An 18,153-nucleotide genomic window follows, 5' to 3' on the forward strand; every position below is an offset into this window, starting at 1 on the left:
TGAGATCGAGACCTGAACTGAGATCAAGAGTTGGACACTTAACCAACTGAGCCACCCAGGCACCCCCAAATCACTTTTTTAATGCTTTGTTGTAGTGTGACATTTTATTGTAATTGATGTCAAATACATTTATTACTACTCTTTTCCATATTGTCAATTTTAGGTAACAAAATGCATCATGTGAGTCCCAGTTCACCATGCAGAGCAGTCAATTTCTTCAAAAAAATTATAAAGGTACATAGTATTGAGGACTTGGAAAAACCAGCACATCTGCAGGTCAATCTGTAGGTGTTTTATAAAGTTTAAATATCAAAGTATTTCTTCCTTACCTGAAATTTTGAGCCTGATGATGTGCTCAGAGGAGGGAATTTCCCATAAGAGTGTCTAGTCCATGCTGTCCACAGATGCAGGGAGTTCTGTCCAGGGGGAGCAGAGAGCTACATCCTCATCTGTTCAGATCCCTTCATGAGCTGAGGTCATCTTCCCTGCAGGTTGGGACTGAAGGTTAGTTATCTTCATGTGCCCTATGACTTGTTTTTCCTATGATGTGTCTAGCAGTTTGACCACACATTTGTCTTCTTGCCTTGAGACAAACCTAGATACTTATACTGAGGAGGGTCTTCCTCTTATTGTAAAACTTGCAGCATTGGTATCTGAAACTAGACATGTTAGCTTCTATTTGATCATAATTGGCCTCTCATACCTGTTTTTTTCTTATTTCTCCAGCATAGACCATCAATACATGATGATACACAATATGTGATATCTCTGTGTTCACCAACATCCTAAACTTAAGCGATTATCATTAATGTCTAACTCTAGATTTGCTGGTCAACAACACATTCCTCTTAACATTTCAATTGATAGATAATATGGGCTTTCAGGGGAAGTTTATTAGATAGATAAGTCTGACCTAGAAGATTAGGAAAAAGCTTAACACAGTGAGACTGCTGTTTAATTCTCATTTGCATAAGAAGAAACAGAAACTTATATGGACCCTTTTCAAAATATAGCAGTTATATTCTGTTCCTCTTTCAATCATTAAAAAATACACAAAAGGAAAAAGCCAATGACGTGTTTGTAGGCTCTTAAAGTATAAATATAAAACATATAATTATAAATGAATGACGTTATGGGGCATAAAACAACACCAAACTCACACTTAGCCCGTCCCCATGTGTGACCTGGGATATATTACTCAAATATCTGAGTATATTGTCATAATGTATTATTATTGATAAGGGGCAGGGAGCATGTTTTCATCAAGATTATATCCTCTGGTGGACCTACGATGTTCTTTGGCAAATGATAGACTCTTAAGTGTTTGGTTATATCTTGTCTTTGCTGCTTTTTCTCTCTTTCTCTCTCTTTTTAACTATTTCCACCAAGGATGTTTAGCTAAGGTAGTATATTCTAAATAGACTGCATTTAAAGTATTCCTTCATGAGCTTTGGTCGTTGTAACTGTATTGCAGCCCCAGCAGGGTGCAGACCATGTGGTCTATTTCTTTTATATCTTAATAGAGAATGTTGGTCAGAAGCTTTTCCCAGAGCTGCTGGCTTACTCAGAAGTGGAAGATCCCTGGAATAAAAATTAGGAGAGCAGAGTATGCATCCAGTTTTGGCACTGACATCCTCCAGTCTGTAGGCCGATTCTAGAACCTTTTCATCCCTCAGTTAGTTGCTTTGAAATCATGATGGTAAATCCTTGCTTTGCTTCACAAGCTGACAGACAGGGAAAGTGCCCTTTATATTGTATCATGCTATCCAAAAAACAGGTTTTTTACTTTTTATAGCATCACTGCTCACTGCCCAACCGAACTCCTGGGCAGGGACTCATGATTTTACTTTTTCCTTGTGCGGGAAGATCACTGCATTTGTCTTGTTTCCATGTTTGTCCAGGCTTGTGAGTTTTGCTTAGCAATGCAAGACGAGTATTTGAGGATAGTGTATGATTTCAAAGCTGTTACCACATGCTAAAGTGAATACCCTTTACTAACCAGGGTGTGTAAGGACACGCAGGAGGAGGGAGAGAGGGTCAGTGCAGAAATAATTGGGGAACATTAGTGGTTAATAACTTCCCTGGCATTGGATGAATATTACTTTTAACATGAATTTAACAAATAATTAACAAATAATGCAAGTTTAAAAAAAACATAAGTTAGGAATTCTAGAAAGCAGAGTCTTAAATATTACCTAGTTGATGTCATTAAGATCTATTGAATGTAAAACAAAAACAAAAACGAAAATGAAAACTTGGTGGACAAAGATATTTTAATCGGTGGTCCCCTTGCTTATTATTATACTTTTCCTAATGCTTTTAGGTTAGAGGTATATTCTTAGGATACCAGTGATTACTTAGGATTCCCTTCCTTTAGGTTAAACCAAATTTTTATTTATCCTATTTAAGAGTACAGAACCATTGAAATGACTCTTGATAAAAATAATGATAGGTTATATTTATCGGACACTGTGTTAAGCCTGTTACAAAAATTATTTCAACTTTATTCTTACAACAATCCTAGGAAGTAATGATGATGATTATTTCTGGTTATAGATGAGGAAACTGAGGAGGCTTAAGAGATATTGAGTAGCTCATCGAGGCCATAGCTTGAACAATGGTAGCATCAGGAAGGGCACCAAGGCAGTTGGTTTCCATAGCTGAAGGTCATGGCTGCCCTACAATGCTTCTTCCCCTGGATGCATTTTATGAAGTCTAGAGATAGAGTCCATGTACTTTCAGTGGAAAATAATGGGCAGAAAATAGGAAATACTCTCCATTCTATACAAAATAGAAGAATTGTCCATGGGTGTACACTTCTAGATTTCTTTAGGCTATATGTGAGATACGTCATTTGTGTGATCAGTGAGATGAGCCTTTCTTAGATGAAGATAGTGGGACCTTGTACAAAACACCTAACATCCCTGGTCCTGCATTTCCTAGTTTATGAAATGATAGTTAGAGGCTGGGTTTGAAAGAAAGACTGCTCCTCCCACTGGGTTTTTTTATTTGGGCCCAGGGAGGGAGGGAGAACCTGAGAAAATTTGCCCATCTCCTGCCCATGCACTTAGTCATAAATCCACCAGAAACTACTTCTTATATACCTATAGAGTTTATAGCAGTCTGTGTTGTAGAGAATAAATTTATTGGCCTTTGAGAATTTTCTTAAGTTTTAGCATTACTGCAGCTACCCCACCAGCCCCTGTCATTCTCACCTGCAGTTTTTCATGACTTGTTCATTCAGCAAATAGGTTTTTGGCAAGTTGACTTAGAGCTACTTTGCACCTAATAAGAGCTCAGGAAATATTGTTGATTAAATAATGAAAATATGAAGTAAAATGAAGCTTTGAATTGCTGAACACTTACGGAAAGTTATCCTTATTCATATTCTAGGACCAATTATTTTCATTTTTTTGGTGTGACCAACATGTCTCAGTCTAATATAGGTGCTTTGACCACGGAGTGGTGTAAGGGGACCAGGAGTCATGGGATATCCTGAACTGTGTGGGTGGTGGTGGAGTGCATAATAGGGTGCCATAGGGAATCTGGGGTCTCCGTGTCCAGCTCCTAGCCAGCCAGTTTGTACAGTTAAGAAATAAGGTTAAGTTCATAAGGCTTTATGTCAACTCAGTCTCCCCAGTTTAGATTCAAGGAATTCCATGTAGTAGGCCAGTGTGTCCCAGTTAAATCTCCAGTCATCAACTGTGAGAAAAAAAAACAGAAGTTAACGTCTCTGTCTGCTCCCTCCACCCTGGTCACATTATATTCATGGTCAGAAAGGGAGCTGAGTACAGTCCAGCTAGAGTGCAGGTCCTAGAAGAAGTAAAAACTTTTCATGTTCCTACCACAATCATTTGACACTTTAATAAACTGAATTCATGTCTCTTGTTTTTGTAGAATAAGGAGGGCACCTTGTTAGGTTTGCAGTCTTAGAGTTGCATGTTCCACTGACTGAGCCACTCAGGTGTGCCCTATTTATTTATTTATTTGGACTTGCAATCATTAATCTTTTTAATGGCATAATTTAAGATATTGTGAAGATTTGACCGTACATACAAGTAGAGGTATGATGAGCCCCATGTACCTATCAGCCAGCTTCAATAATTATCAATGCCATAATAGTTTTATCTGCCTCTCCCAAATACACACTTTCTCATGGAATAACTTGAAACAAATACCAGGCATCATGTTAATTTCAAGTACTTCAGTATGCGTCTCAAAAAAGGACTTTTTAACATGCTACAATGCCATTATTATATTGAATGCAAATCAAATTTGTTTAATACTATCTGATTTAACTAGTCCATTTTCAGAACTCTCTGTATCTTAGATTAGAAGTTAGGTCCAATCCGACACATGATTCAATCCTCTTCTCTTTTTTCCCCAGGGGTTCGGGATAGCACATGTGCTAGACGGTCAGTGCTGTATACTTGCTAAACCCACATCAGGAGGCTCACCGTGTCTGCCTGTCTCATTTGTATTGAAGCTGTGAATGATTTGTGGGTTTGGGGATGGCTGCTTGATTCCTTCTTTGCAAATTTTTCAGTTGACTTTTCTCTAATGGGTTTCCCATCCATTAGCTCTTCTGAAGTGAACCATTAGGGACTGCAAAAGGAATTCATTAGGGATTGCAAAAGGGTGATTTTCTAATTTTGTCACTTATTTGCCCCTTTTGGCTAGAACTTTCTGTATTGAAAACTTTTTTTTATTCACTAGGTGTGTTATATTACCCTGAAATACAATTTGTACTGGAAATGCGTCTGTTATTGTCCATTAATTCTCTGTTATCCGTGATGTTTGGTGCCCTAGCATTCTCCAGGGGTATCTATTTTTATTTTTTATTCCTTTTCATATATATTTGATATGTTTAAATTAATTGAGTTATTTTTTCTTTTTTTAATTATGTTCAATTAGCTGACATATACTATATCATTAGTTATTGATGTAGTGTTAAACAATTCATTAGTTGCATATAATACCCAGTGACCATCACCACACGTTCCCTCCTTAATATCCATCACCCTATTAGGCCATCCCCCACCCCCCTCCATTCTGTAACCCTCAGTTTGTTTCCTGGAGTCCAGAGTCTTTCATGGTTTGTCTCCCTCTCTGATTTCTTCCCATTCAGTTTTCCCTCCCTTCCCCTCTGGTGCTCTGCACTATTCCTTATGTTCCACATATGAGTGAAACCGTATGATAATTATCTTTCTCTGCTTGACTTATTTCACTTAGCATAATCCCCTCCAGTTCCATCCATATTGATACAAATGGTGGGTATTCATCCTTTCTGATGGCTGAGTAACATTCCATTGTATATCTGGACCACATCTTCTTTATCCATTCATCTGTTGAAGGGCATCTCAGCTCCTTCCACAGTTTGGCTATTGTGGACTTTGCTGCTATGAACATTGGGGTGCAGGTGGCCCTTCTTTTCACTACATCTGTATCTTTGGGGTAAAAACCTAGTAGTGCAATTGCTGGGTCGTAGGGTAGCTCTATTTTTAACGTCTTGAGGAACCTCCATACTGTTTTCCAGAGTGGCTGTACCAGCTTGCATTCCCACCAACAGTGTAAGAGGGTTCCCCTTACTCCACATCCTCGCCAACACTTGTTGTTTCCTGCCTTGTTAATTTTTGCCATTCTAACTGGTATAAGGTGGTGTCTCAATGTGGTTTTAATTTGTATTTCCCTGATGGCTAGTGATGTTGAACATTTTTTCATGTGTCTGTTAGCCATTTGTATGTCTTCTTTGGAGAAATGTCTGTTCATGTCTTCTGCCCATTTCTTGACTGGATTATTTGTTTTTTGGGTGTTGGGTTTGAGAAGTTCTTTATATATTTTGGGTATTAGTCCTTTATCTGTAATGTCATTTGCAAATATCTTCTCCCATTCCATGGGTTGCCTCTTTGTTTTGTTGACTGTTTCCTTTGCTGTGCAAAAGGTTTTTATCTTGATGAAATCCCAAAAGTTCATTTTTGCTTTTATTTCCCTTGCCTTTGGAGATGGGTCTTGAAAGAAGTCACAGTGGCCAATGTCGAAGAGGTTACTGCCTATGTTCTCCTCTAGGATTTGATGGGATTCTGTCTCATATTGAGGTCTTTCATCCATTTGGAGTTTATCTTTGTGTATAGTATAAGAGAATGGTCCAACTTCATTCTTCTGCATGTGGCTGTCCAATTTTCCCAGCACCATTTATTGAAGAGACTGTCTTTTTTCCATTGGATATTCTTTCCTGATTTGTCGAAGATGAGTTGACCATAGAATTGAGGGTCTATTTCTGCGTTCTCTTTTCCGTTCCATTGATCTATGTGTCTGTATTTGTGCCAGTACCATGCTGTCTTTGTAAGATAGCTTGAAGTCAGGCATTGTGATGCCCCCAGCTTTGGTTTTCTTTTTCAACAACCTCTTGGCAATTCGGGATCTTTTTGGTTCAATACAAATTTTAGGTTTGTTTGTTCCTGCTCTGTGAAAAATGTTGATGATATTTTGATAGGGATTGCATTGAATGTGTTGATTGTTCTGGGCAGCATAGACATTTTCACAATGTCTATTATTCCAATCCATGAGCATGGAATGTTTTTCCATCTCTTGTGTCTTCCTCAGTTTCTTTCATAAGTGTTCTGTAGTTTCTAGATCCTTTACTTCTTTGGTTAGGTTTATTCCTAGGTATCTTATGGTTTTTGGTGCTATTGTAAATAGAATCGATTCCTTAATTTCTCTTTCGTCAGTCAATTGTTTGTGTATAGAAATGCAGCTGATTTCTGTGCATTGATTTTGTATCCTGCCACATTGCTGAATTGCTGTATGAGTTCTAGTAATTTGGGGTGGAGTCGTTTGGGTTTCCACATAAAGCATGTCATCTGCAAAGAGAGAGAGTTTGACTTCTTTGACAATTTGAATGCCTTTTATTTCTTTTTGTTGTCTGATTGCTGAGGCTAGGACTTCTAGTACTATGTTGAGGAATAGTGGTGAGAGTGGGCATCTCTGTCATGTTCCTGATCTTAAGGGAAAAGCTCTCAGTTTTTCCCATTGAGAATGATATTCGCTGTGGGCTTTTCTTAGATGGCTTTTATGATATTGAGGTATGTTCCCTTTATCCCTATATTTTGAAGAGTTTTAATCAGGAAAGGATGCTATATTTTGTCAAATGCTTTTTCTGCATCAATTGAAAGGAGCATATGGTCCTTGTCTTTTCTTTTGTTAATGTGATCTATCACGTTCATTGATTTGCGAATGTTGAACCACCCTTGCATCCCAGGAATAAACCCGACCTGGTTGTGGTGAGTAATCCTTTTAATGTACATTGGCTAGGATCTTGTTGGGTATTTTGGCATCCATGTTCATCAGGGATATTGGTCTGTAATTCTTTTTGTTAGGGTCTTTGTCTGGTTTTGGGATCAGGGTAGTGCTGGCCTCATAGAGTGAGTTTGGAAGTTTTCCTTCTATTTCTATTTTTTGGAACAGCCTCAGTAGAATAAGTATGATTTCTTCTTTAAATGTTTGGTAGAATTCCCCTGGGAAGCCATCTGGCCCTGGACTCTTGTTTTTTTGGGAGGTTTTTGATTACTGTTTCAATTTCATTACTGACTATTCGTCTTTTCAGATTGTCTATTTCTTCCTGTTTCAGTCTTGGCAGTTTTTAAGTGTCCAGGAATATATCCATTTCTTCCAGATTGCCTAGATTGATGTCATATAGCTGTTGGTAATAAGTTCTAATAATTGCCTCTATTTCTTTGGTATTGCTTGTGATTTCTCCCCTTTCATTCATGATTTTATTAATTTGGGTCCTTTCTCTTTTCTTTTGGATAAGTCTGGCCAGAGGTTTATCGATCTTATTAATTATTTCAAGGAACCAGCTTCTAGTTTCGTTGATCTGTTCTACTGTTTTTCTGGTTTCTATTTCATTGATTTCTGCCCTAATCTTTATTATTTCTCTTCTCCTGCTTGGTTTAGGCTTTATTGTCTGTTCTTTCTCCAGATGCTTTAGGTGTAAGGTTAGCTTGTGCATTTGGAATTTTTCTAATTTTTTGAGAGAGGCTTGGATGGCTATGTACTTTCCTCTTAGAACCGCCTTTGCAGTATCCCATAGGTTTTGAACTGATGTGATTTCATTTTCATTGGTTTGCATGAACGGTTTAAGTTCCTCTTTAATTTCCTGGTTGACCCATTCATTCTTTAACAGGATGCTTTTTAACCTCCAAGTGTTTGCGTTCCTTCCACATTTTTCCTTGTGGTTGAGTTGCAGTTTCAAAGCATTGTGGTCTGAAAATATGCAGGGAATCATCTCAGTCTTTTGGTATCTGTTGAGACCTGATTGGTAACCCAGTATGTGATCTATTCTGGAGAAAGTTCCATGTGCACAGGAGAAGAATGAGTATTCTGTTGTTTTAGGATGGAATGTTCTGTATATATCTATGAAGTCCATCTGGTCCAATGTGTCCTTCAAAGCTCTTGTTTCTTTGTTGATCTGCTTAGATGATCTATCTATTGCTGTGAGTGGAGTGTTGAGGTCTTCTACTATTAATGTATTATTATCAATATGATTCTTTAATTTTGTTTAAAAGTTGGATAATGGTTGCTCCCATGTGGGGGGCATATATATTTACATTTGTTAGATGTTCTTGTTTGATAGACCCTTTAAGTATGATATAGTGTCCCTCTACATCTCTTACTACAGTCTTTGGTTTAATATCTAATGTGTCTGATATGAGGATTGCTACCCAGCTTTCTTTTGATGTCTGTTGGCATGATAAATGGTTCTCCATTCCCTCACTTTCAATCTGAAAGGTCTTTGGGTTCAAAATGAGTCTCTTGTAGACAGCATATGGATTGGTCCTGTCTTTTTTATCCAATCTGCAACCCTGTGCCATTTCATGGGAGCATTTAGGTCTTTTATGTTGAGAGTAACTTTTGAAGGATATGAATTTAGTGCCATCATCATACTGCCTGTAAGCTCTCTGTTTGTATAGATTGTCTCTGTAAATTTCTGGTCTATATTACTTTTGGGGTCTTTCTTCTTTTATAGAATCCCCCTTACTATTTCTTGCAGGGCTGGCTTGGTGGTCACATATTCTTTAAGTTTCTCCTGGTCCTGGGAGATCTTTATCTCTCCATCCATTCTGAATGACAGTCTTGCTGGATAAAGTATTCTTGGCTCCATGTTCTTCTCATTTAGTACCCTGAATAAGTCTTACCAGCCCTTTCTGACTTGCTTGGTCTCTGTGGACAGGTCTGATGTTATTCTGATGTTCCTCCCTCCATATGTAAGAGATCTCTTCCCCCTAGCTGCTTACAGGATAGCTTCCTTGTCTCTACGATTTGCAAGTTTCACTGTTATATGCTGGGGGGTTAGTCCATTTTTATTGACCTTGGGAGGGGTCCTCTCTGCCTCTTGGATGTGAATACTTGTTTCCTTCCCCAGTTTAGGGATGTTCGCAGCTATAATAGCATGATATTAATGGCCACATGTATAGCCATGTATGTATAAAACCATCTTTTTTTTTTTTTAACAATGAAAGATGAAAGAGAGTCATTCAAGTATCTTGGAAAGAATGTTTTAGTACAAACGGCTCTGAGGTGAGAGTGACCTCTGTGTGTTGAGGAGGAAGAGACCAGTAGGTGCGACTGCCTTCAGGGAGAGCAGGAAGAGGTGACAGGAGTGGTGGTGGGGGCTGGGGGGTTCTTGAGTTGTGGTGAGGAGTTGGGTTTTGCTCTGAGGGTGATGGAAAGCCATGGAGGGCTGGAGTAGAGTTTGAAATTGGTCTTTCGAATGGGTTGCTTGTGTGGGGTAGAAGAAACACTGACTGGAGGCAAGGATTCAAGATCTCAGATGAGTTATTTCCCTGGGTGTTGGTTTGATCTCCATGTGGATGTCAAAATCACTGAGAGGAGTAAGGTTGGAAAACACAGTGGTTGAGTCAGGAGGCAAGGTGGGGGGGATCAGGAATGACAAGAAGTTAGTGGACGGCAGAAAGGAGGATGACATGTGGTCCAGCCAGTGGCAGGACTTACAAAGATGCTGATGGTTTTGAAGGAGAATAAGTTATTTGAAAATGCTCAGGGGATCAGAGAAGTCCCTCACTCCCTTCCTACCCCCAATATATGTGGGATTTGATGCACAATATCTCCATGTAGACTGAGGGGCAGCAAGTTACTGTCCGTGCGAACAGGGGAGGTTCTCTTCAGAGAGGTTGAGGCAGGGAGTCTCAAGCTGGGGGACATTTGGCAATGTCTGGAGACACCTAGGCTCTTACAATTGGAAGTGCAGGCATCTAGTGTGTAATGGCCAGTGATGCTGCTAACATCCTACAGTGGACAGGACCCACAGAATTATCCATCCCAAGGCATCAGTGGAGTCATGGTTAGGAAGCCCTGGATGAAGGATTGAGGGGTATTTGTTCATCATAGAGCTGAAGGTCCAGGGGGCTTGTACTTTCCTCTCTTCCACATTATTCCATAACCCTTTCTGACAATTTTTGGCCTGATGTACACATACACATTTACTTGCTCACACTCAATACTCTCACATATGGAAGATCCTGTCTCCCTTTCTGTCCTACACAATTTCCAAGTTACAGGAAAGTAGCACTTAGTTTTCTGGCTGTTTTCAGTCATAAGATATGTCAGATGGGTATACTTAACAATAATTCATCATTTGACAATTGAGGGATGTGGTTTCCTTGATGTTTGTTTCCAGCTAGTTGAAGGGAAACTTAAGTTCTATAGAATAAAAATCCTGGGAGACCAAAGAATGTTGTCTAGTGACCTAAAAGAATGAAGAAAATAAAAAGGCCTCTTTTGTTCTGCTTTGTTATCCCACATATCAGAGGTAGATTTTGAAATGAGTTCTGTTGTAAAAACAAAAATAGGAAGAGGCACAAAAATTGCATGACTAATATCCTTACAGACATTTATACATTTGAAATTTAGTTGTTCTAACTGAAATACAGACCTGGGCCTGGTTTTGCAGAACCCCAAGCTAAGAATGCTTTTTACATTGTGAAAGCGATTTGAAACAAAAATGAAGAATATGCAACAGAGACCTTACATGGCCCTCAAAGCCTAAAATATTTACTGTTTGGCCCTTTATAGGAAAAGCTTGCTGATCTCTGGTATAGATGTATCTCCTTTCTAGTTCTGACCATGATATGAATGAGTCTTTGTCACAGAATCATAACATTGCATTTATTCAGAAATCCTAAAACATATTTATTGATACTTCTTATGTGTGAGAGGCCACATTTGAAGGATATATGCTGGCTGTCACTTTATTTTAGTAAGAAGTGTAGATTTTTTTTTAAGATTTTATTTTGAGAGAGAGAGAGAGAGAGAGAGAGAGAGAGAGAGAGAGAGACAGTGTGAGTGGGGGGAGGGGCAGAGGGAGAGGGAGAAGCAGGCTCCCCGCTGAGCAAGGAGCCCAATACAACATGGGGCTCAATCCCAGGACCCTGGGATCATGACCTGAGCCAAAGGCAGGCTCTTTTTTTTTTAAATTTTATATTGTTATGATAATCATCGTACATTACATCATTAGTTTTTGATGTAGTGTTCCATGATTCATTGTTTGTGCATAACACCCAGTGCTCCATGCAGAACGTGCCCTCCTCAATACCCATCACCAGGCTAACCCATCCTCCCACCCCCCTCCCCTCTAGAACCCTCAGTTTGTTTTTCAGAGTCCATCGTCTCTCATGGTTCGTCTCCCCTCTGATTTCCCCCTCTTCATTCTTCCTGTCCTGCTATCTTCTCCTTTTTTTCCCCTTAACATATATTGCATCATTCCCTGCTCCTCCCCATTGCCATGCCAGAGACTGAATATCAGCCACTGACATTTCTTAGCCCACTTGGTGGTTGGTAACTGCTCCCTTAGAGAGCCATCAGTAGGGTAGACAAAGAGAGGAAGAAGGGCTACCAATGAAATCCAAAAGGTTGGGCACTTCTTCAGGTGGAAAATGTATAGTCCATCCTGTGATCATCCTCTTTTGGGGCAGGACATGTTTTGGGGGATGGGAGAGCAAACTAGAGCTGCCTTTTCCCATATGGAAACTCAGGCCTCAGACTGCAGACTTTCTCTGTGATTGAGAAGCACCTCAGTAGCCTTGGCAACAGTGATGCTCAAGGGTTGTGTTTTCCAGGCCTCACTCCTCTGGGAGGGTTCTGAGCCAGGTGACTTGCCGGTGCTCCTTCCTAATGATTGTTTCATTTGCAGGGCGAACTCTGTTGGAGAAGCTATTCAGCCAGCAGGAGAACGGGCCTCCAGAAGAAGCAGAGAAGTTTTGCTCCCGGATCATTGCCATGGGTCTTCTACTTCCTTTCAGTGACTGCTTCAGGGAACCATGTGATCGAAATGCCCAATCAAGTTCAGCTCCGTTTGATGTAAGTAGGAACATTGACTTCAGTCTGTGAGGCAGATTGCAGTTGAAATAGCAGCTGTGATATGTGTCTGCCCAATCACCCTACAATTTAAAAACCGACATGTGATGCAAGCCACCATCCTCCCCTCAGCCACTCAGCAACTCAGCATGTCTGTTTCTATGCTTTCCTTCTTGACTAGAGCAATCTGAAGTATATTGGCCAAACCTTTTCTTAACAGATGGCCACTTTGGACAGTTTTCTAGCCTGCTTTAATCAGTGATGATTTTAAAGTGGCTCGAGTCAGGACTACTGACTTTGCTGGTCGAGGACATTACTTCAGAAGCAGTACCATAGGGCCAGAGCTTTGTTCCCAGTGGGCTGCAGGTTTCCATGGATGCCTAGAACACTATTTCAGTGCGTTCTTAGCTCATCTGTGTACTAACCATTGGTATGAAGGAGCATTGTCCGCATTCTCCCCAGCTCCCATTCACCAGGGGAATTAATACTGCAGGACAGTAATCCAAAAGGCATATTCGTAATTCCTAATGAGTATCAGGACAGCTGGATTATTGTTTTCAAGCCAGGGTATTGCTAATCTTTCTCAGGTATGTGGTACATGTGTGACTTGGTAGTTGTGTTGCGTATGCATCTAAAACCCAGATATATCAGAATTCTCCTATATGATTTTCTCATAAGAAAATTGAAGGTTTAATTGGCTCACTTGTGTGGAGCCCAGATATTTGTGAGGCAGAGTAATGGGTTCTCATCCATATGGATTAGTTACAGTTGTCTTTGCTTCCAACTATATATATCCTTCTGTGCCTTCAGTGTATATGCTATTGACCAGTGAATGAGATAATAGTGAGTTTTGAAAGACAATGAAAATGAACCCTGACTGAGATCAAGACGTGAGCGTAAATAATAAAATGTCTATATGTCCTGTATTTCTTCTTTCTCTTCTTCATGCGTTATAACCTATGTTCTTCCTTGATTCTCCCTTCAGTATTAAGAAAATTAATCATGTAAAATATTGTGAGATCTTCTTGATACTTCCCATGTGAAAGGAGATTCCTCAGGATGTGCTGTGACTTATGAAAGTTCCTTCTTAAGATCTTTTTATTTATTCAGTTATTTTTTTTAAATGACATATAGCTAATTACTGCTAGGTAGATCTTTTTTTCTATAGGGAGAATTGGATAATTTAAATTTTTTCCTCCCCCCCTTTTTTTTGGTGAGAAGTGTGTGTTATTATAGAGACAGAATCTGGGGACGGTGGTGGCTAAAAGTCTTATAGAGCTGTGTTCTAGAAAATATATCAATTTACGAGTTGGATTTAAAATCAACATGGTACAGAGAAAGACAAACCCTAGCCATGTCTAAAGCTTACCTTTTGACTGAAACTATTCCCGAGCTGACTGCATTTTCTTCTCTTAAAGTTTAGAAGTAAACAGTCTTATCATTCAAAAAATGTGAAATTGGAATAAACTGAAAAGAATAGGGTAATTCTCTACCTTCTTCTTCTTTTTTTTTTAATCACTGAACTGGCTGCCTCTTATTTCCCACCCCCTCTCCATCCTTGTGTTAGAGAGTAGTAATTCCTCCCATCATTGTCTATTTGGAGGACAGTTGAGTGTGGCATGCAGAGGGAAAAGCAAACAAAAAATACAATCCCTTAATATGGTGGTGAGTAATTTCCTTATAATGGGGAATTTGTTTCCCCCAACTTTATGCGATTGCATTTTCTCCTTACTTTATTTGTTGGCTCTGTAATACATCTTTACTCCCCCTGCCAAACTAAACCCAAAACAAATATGAAATTAAAGGCACTCTAGTAAGAAATGTTATTCCGTATACTTAAACAGCAGGTCAGTCACAGAACTGTGCATTTGCTATATGCACAGTCAAGGATTTTCTTCAAAACTCAGGTGAGGTGGCAATACAAGGAGTTATGTAGACTGAGATATTAGTGGAGGAATAGGGAGAAATGCACTTATCTGTGTGGAGAGAAGTTTCTGATAATTAGTCTCTCTGCTGATTTCCAGAAAATTGCTGTTGGGAGGATTTCTAACCAACAATTCTCTTGAGGACAGTTGCCTTCGAGACGTAACACCATGTGGGAATAAACTCATAACTGGCACTCTTCCCACCTCCAAATTTGTTCCCTAAGAGCATCCCTCCCCCTTCTCCTCTCTCCATTTATACACATAATTAAAGCAATAAAGAGTTTTGATTTAGGGGTCTTACTGATATGGTTTATAGATTAGACTTCTTCATTCAACCCTTCTTAGTCCCATGTTATATTATACATTTTTAGGGCCTAACATTTTGCTTTAGAAATGCTATAGAAAATATGAAAGGACTTGACATTTTCTCTTCATCTTTTAATTTGGTTAAAATTTTGAGAACCCTAAAAGGCAAAGAGCTTTGAATGATAAGTTAATTCATTCACAAATGCTTACCAAATACATTCTATAGGCAGTGGTTTAGACTCCGGAGATACATTAGTGAGGAAGAGAAATAAGCTTGCTTTCTTTCTTTCTTTCTTTCTTTCTTTCTTTCTTTCTTTCTTTCTTTCTTTCTTTCTTTCTTTCTTTCCTTCCTTCCTTCCTTCCTTCCTTCCTTCCTTCCTTCCTTCCTTCTTTCTTTCTTTCTTTCTTTCTTTCTTTCTTCTTTCTCTTTCTTCTTTCTTTTTTTTTGAGAAATAAGACTTCTCCTGAAATTTAGATCCGTATCCCAGTGGGGAGAGACCCATAAAAAACAAAATCCAAAAACCAACAACAAAAAACTGAAACTAGAGCAACAACAAATAAAAGCATAGGTCATGAATTTACATCAGGTTCTAATAAATGCTATAAAGGAAATAAACCCTAGTAATATGATACGGTCAATGAGGGTGGAGTAGGGTGAATGTAAAGGAAGCCTCACTAAGGACCTATGATGGGAGGTCTGAGGGAAGGTCATTCCAGGAAGCCCACCTGGCAAGTACAAAGGGTCTGGGGAGACCATAGGCATGACCTAAGCAAAGCACAGTCTTAGTGCCTATGAAGCTGAAATTTCATGAGTTGAGGGCAGAAAGGACTTGGGGTCGGAACGTGCAGGGTCTTGAAAGCCATGGAAGGAAAACTTTTTTTTTTTTTTTTTTAATTAGGAGGTTTTGAAGGTTTTGTGCAGGGGAAGAATGTATTTTACGTGGATCACAGCCTGGTCTCTGGATAATGGAGTAGAGGGGGCAGAAGTAGACGCAGAAACACCAGCTGGGCTACTGCAGTAGTTGAGTCAGGGATGGTGGTGAGGGAGTTAGAGATGAGTCCTTAGGTATGGGATGGATTCTGGAGGCACAGCTGGTGGGACTTCTGCTGGGTTAGACATGGGGGCAACGGAAAAAGGAAGTGAAATATAAGTTCTTGGTTTTTTATTTTAAGGAGCTGGGTGGAGGTTGTGCGATTAATTGAGATGAAGAAGACAGGTCCGTTTTAGGAGGAAAATGTTGTAAGGACAGAACTAGTGCTTGTTATATACTTTGCTTGAATAAAATTCTGTTAATTTAGAAGGCTAATACCGAGCATGTAAACTGACAAACATAAACTTTTGCTTTTTGCTGGTGGAATGATGTTGACTTTATCAGCCAATCAAAGTTAGGGCCATGATACTCAAAGATATTTCAGCCATCAGAAGGGCTGGGAGCCCTTTGCATAGCCATGCCTTCATAACAGAAATGAAGACTGAGCTCCTTTAAGGGCCTAATAGCATTGTCCATTACCTTTTACTATTTCCATTACTAATCTGGGGATCCAGAAGCTATCACCTTACTCCCAGCTCGGCGGGGAATCTGCTTCTCCCTCTGCCCTCCTCCTTGCTCGTGCTGTCTCTCATGCTCTCTCTCCCAAATAAATAAATAAAAATCTTTTTTTTTTTTAAGATTTTATTTATTTATTTGACAGACCGAGAGAGACAGTGAGAGAGGGAACACAAGCAGGCGGAGTGGGAGAGGGAGAAGCAGGCTTCCCGCCCAGCAGGAAGCCCGATGCGGGGCTCGATCTCAGGACCCTAGGATCATGACCTGAGCCGAAGGCAGACGCTTAACTGACTGAGCCACCCATGTTCCCCAATAAATAAAAATCTTAAAAAAAAGTTAAAGAAAGATTTTATTTGAGAGAGAGAGGGAGAGAGAGAGAGAGGGAGAGCATGGGTGGAGGGAGCTGCAGAGGGAGAGGGACAATCAGACTTTCCGCTGAGCAGGGAGCCTGACTTGGGCTCGATCCCAGGACCCTGAGATCATGACCTGAGCCCAAGTTGGATGCTTAACCAACTCAGCCACTGAGGTGCCCCTTCTTTTGAATACTTTTATTCATATTAGATTTTTCTGAGTCGTATTCATCAGCGGCTCTTTTCCAGCAAATTATCTCACATAATTGTTGATTATCCATTAGCAAGCTCTTTTAGGAGGATTTCTTCAATCATCACTGTGTCAGATACCACAGTACCTCTTTACAACACAAAAAATATAGCCCAAAGATTTTGGCTGGAATAGATGATTATACCTACTTAATCCTTTAGAATTGATTTTATTTATTTGTTTGTTTATTTGTTTTTAAAAATTTATGTATTTATTTGAGAGGGTGAGAAAGAGAGAGCATGGGGGGAGGGGCAGTGGGAGAGAGAGTCTCAAGCAGACTCCGTGCTAAGTGCAGAACCCCATGCAGGACTGATCCACAACCCCGAGATCACAACCTGAGCAGAAACCAAGAGTGGGCCGGTCAACCTACTGTGCCACCCAAGCACTCCAAGAACTGATTTTAATAGTCTTTCTAGTAGAATATTTTTGGATACTGAGCTTTTTTGGGTTTGGCAGATTTTGCTAATTTTGCCAAATATGTAGTATTTAGTAATCCCCATGTTTACCAGATGGGTGGACGTTTCTTGCTATGTATGTAAATGGACGTATGTTTAGATGACTGTATTAGTGAGGCTAGAAATAAAGGGAAGGAAGACATAAAAATTTAAGCTGAAAAGGAATAAAGGAAACACAATCCTGAACCTGTTGGAAAAATAATTCATTGATCAAAACCAGTAGTGGTCTCTACCAGAAAACTAATGAAATGTACTCTGCTCACTGTCACCAGAAGCCAGAATTGAAGACTTAAGTGAACAAATAGAAATGATCATTTGTATTTGAATCCAGTTTTTTTCAGAGTAGGAAGAATGCTTGGAGGCTATTTAGTGAAACCCACACACATCTTTTACTGAGAAGCAGTAAAAGCCAACACATCTTTCAGCTCTAGGAGAAGGTACACACGTGCACACACACACACTTATATAACACACATATATTATTAATTTACTTTTATTTTGAAACATTGTTTCAAACATAAAGGTTTTATTTTGAAACATTTAAATTATTTTAGCTGACCATTTCTTTTCTTTGCAGACTTCTCTCTAATCTCAACATAGGAGTCAGGAGTAAAATAGATTTCATTTACCGAAATTCATTTTGTCGTCACACTTTACATCTATTCCATACTCAGAAAATCATTGCCTAAACTCATGAGAAGCAAGGTGACAATAGTAGGTTGAAGCTATAATCTTTTCCCTCAGTTTTATTCAGTTTAGTTTTTGTTTGTTGGTTTAATTTTAAGGACTTAAAATGTGTCTAAGATACTCTATTCACCTGGTTGAAGAACAGCTCTGCTCCTCACCCTGGCCTCTCCCACTCCAGTCCCACTCCAGCCTGGTGCTCCTTGTTCTTGTTCTTCTGGTTTTGACTCTGGTGTTTTAAGTTTGCTGATTCAGTTTGGTTAG

The 18,153-nt window shown here is 39.5% G+C and overlaps 1 protein-coding gene across 1 annotated transcript in view; it reads left to right on the plus strand.

Moving 5' to 3' along the window:
* FMN2 (formin 2) overlaps positions 1–18,153 on the plus strand; it is a 372,667-nt gene that overhangs the window by 20,131 nt on the left and 334,383 nt on the right. The window contains exon 2 of the mRNA XM_035010926.1: positions 12,209–12,375. Coding sequence (XP_034866817.1) covers positions 12,209–12,375 — 167 coding nt within the window. The remainder of the gene's footprint in view (positions 1–12,208; positions 12,376–18,153) is intronic.

The sequence above is a fragment of the Mirounga leonina genome, unplaced genomic scaffold, assembly GCF_011800145.1.
Source record: "Mirounga leonina isolate KUSES-001 unplaced genomic scaffold, KU_Mleo_1.0 Mir_154, whole genome shotgun sequence".
Classification (NCBI taxonomy): Eukaryota; Metazoa; Chordata; class Mammalia; order Carnivora; family Phocidae; genus Mirounga; species Mirounga leonina.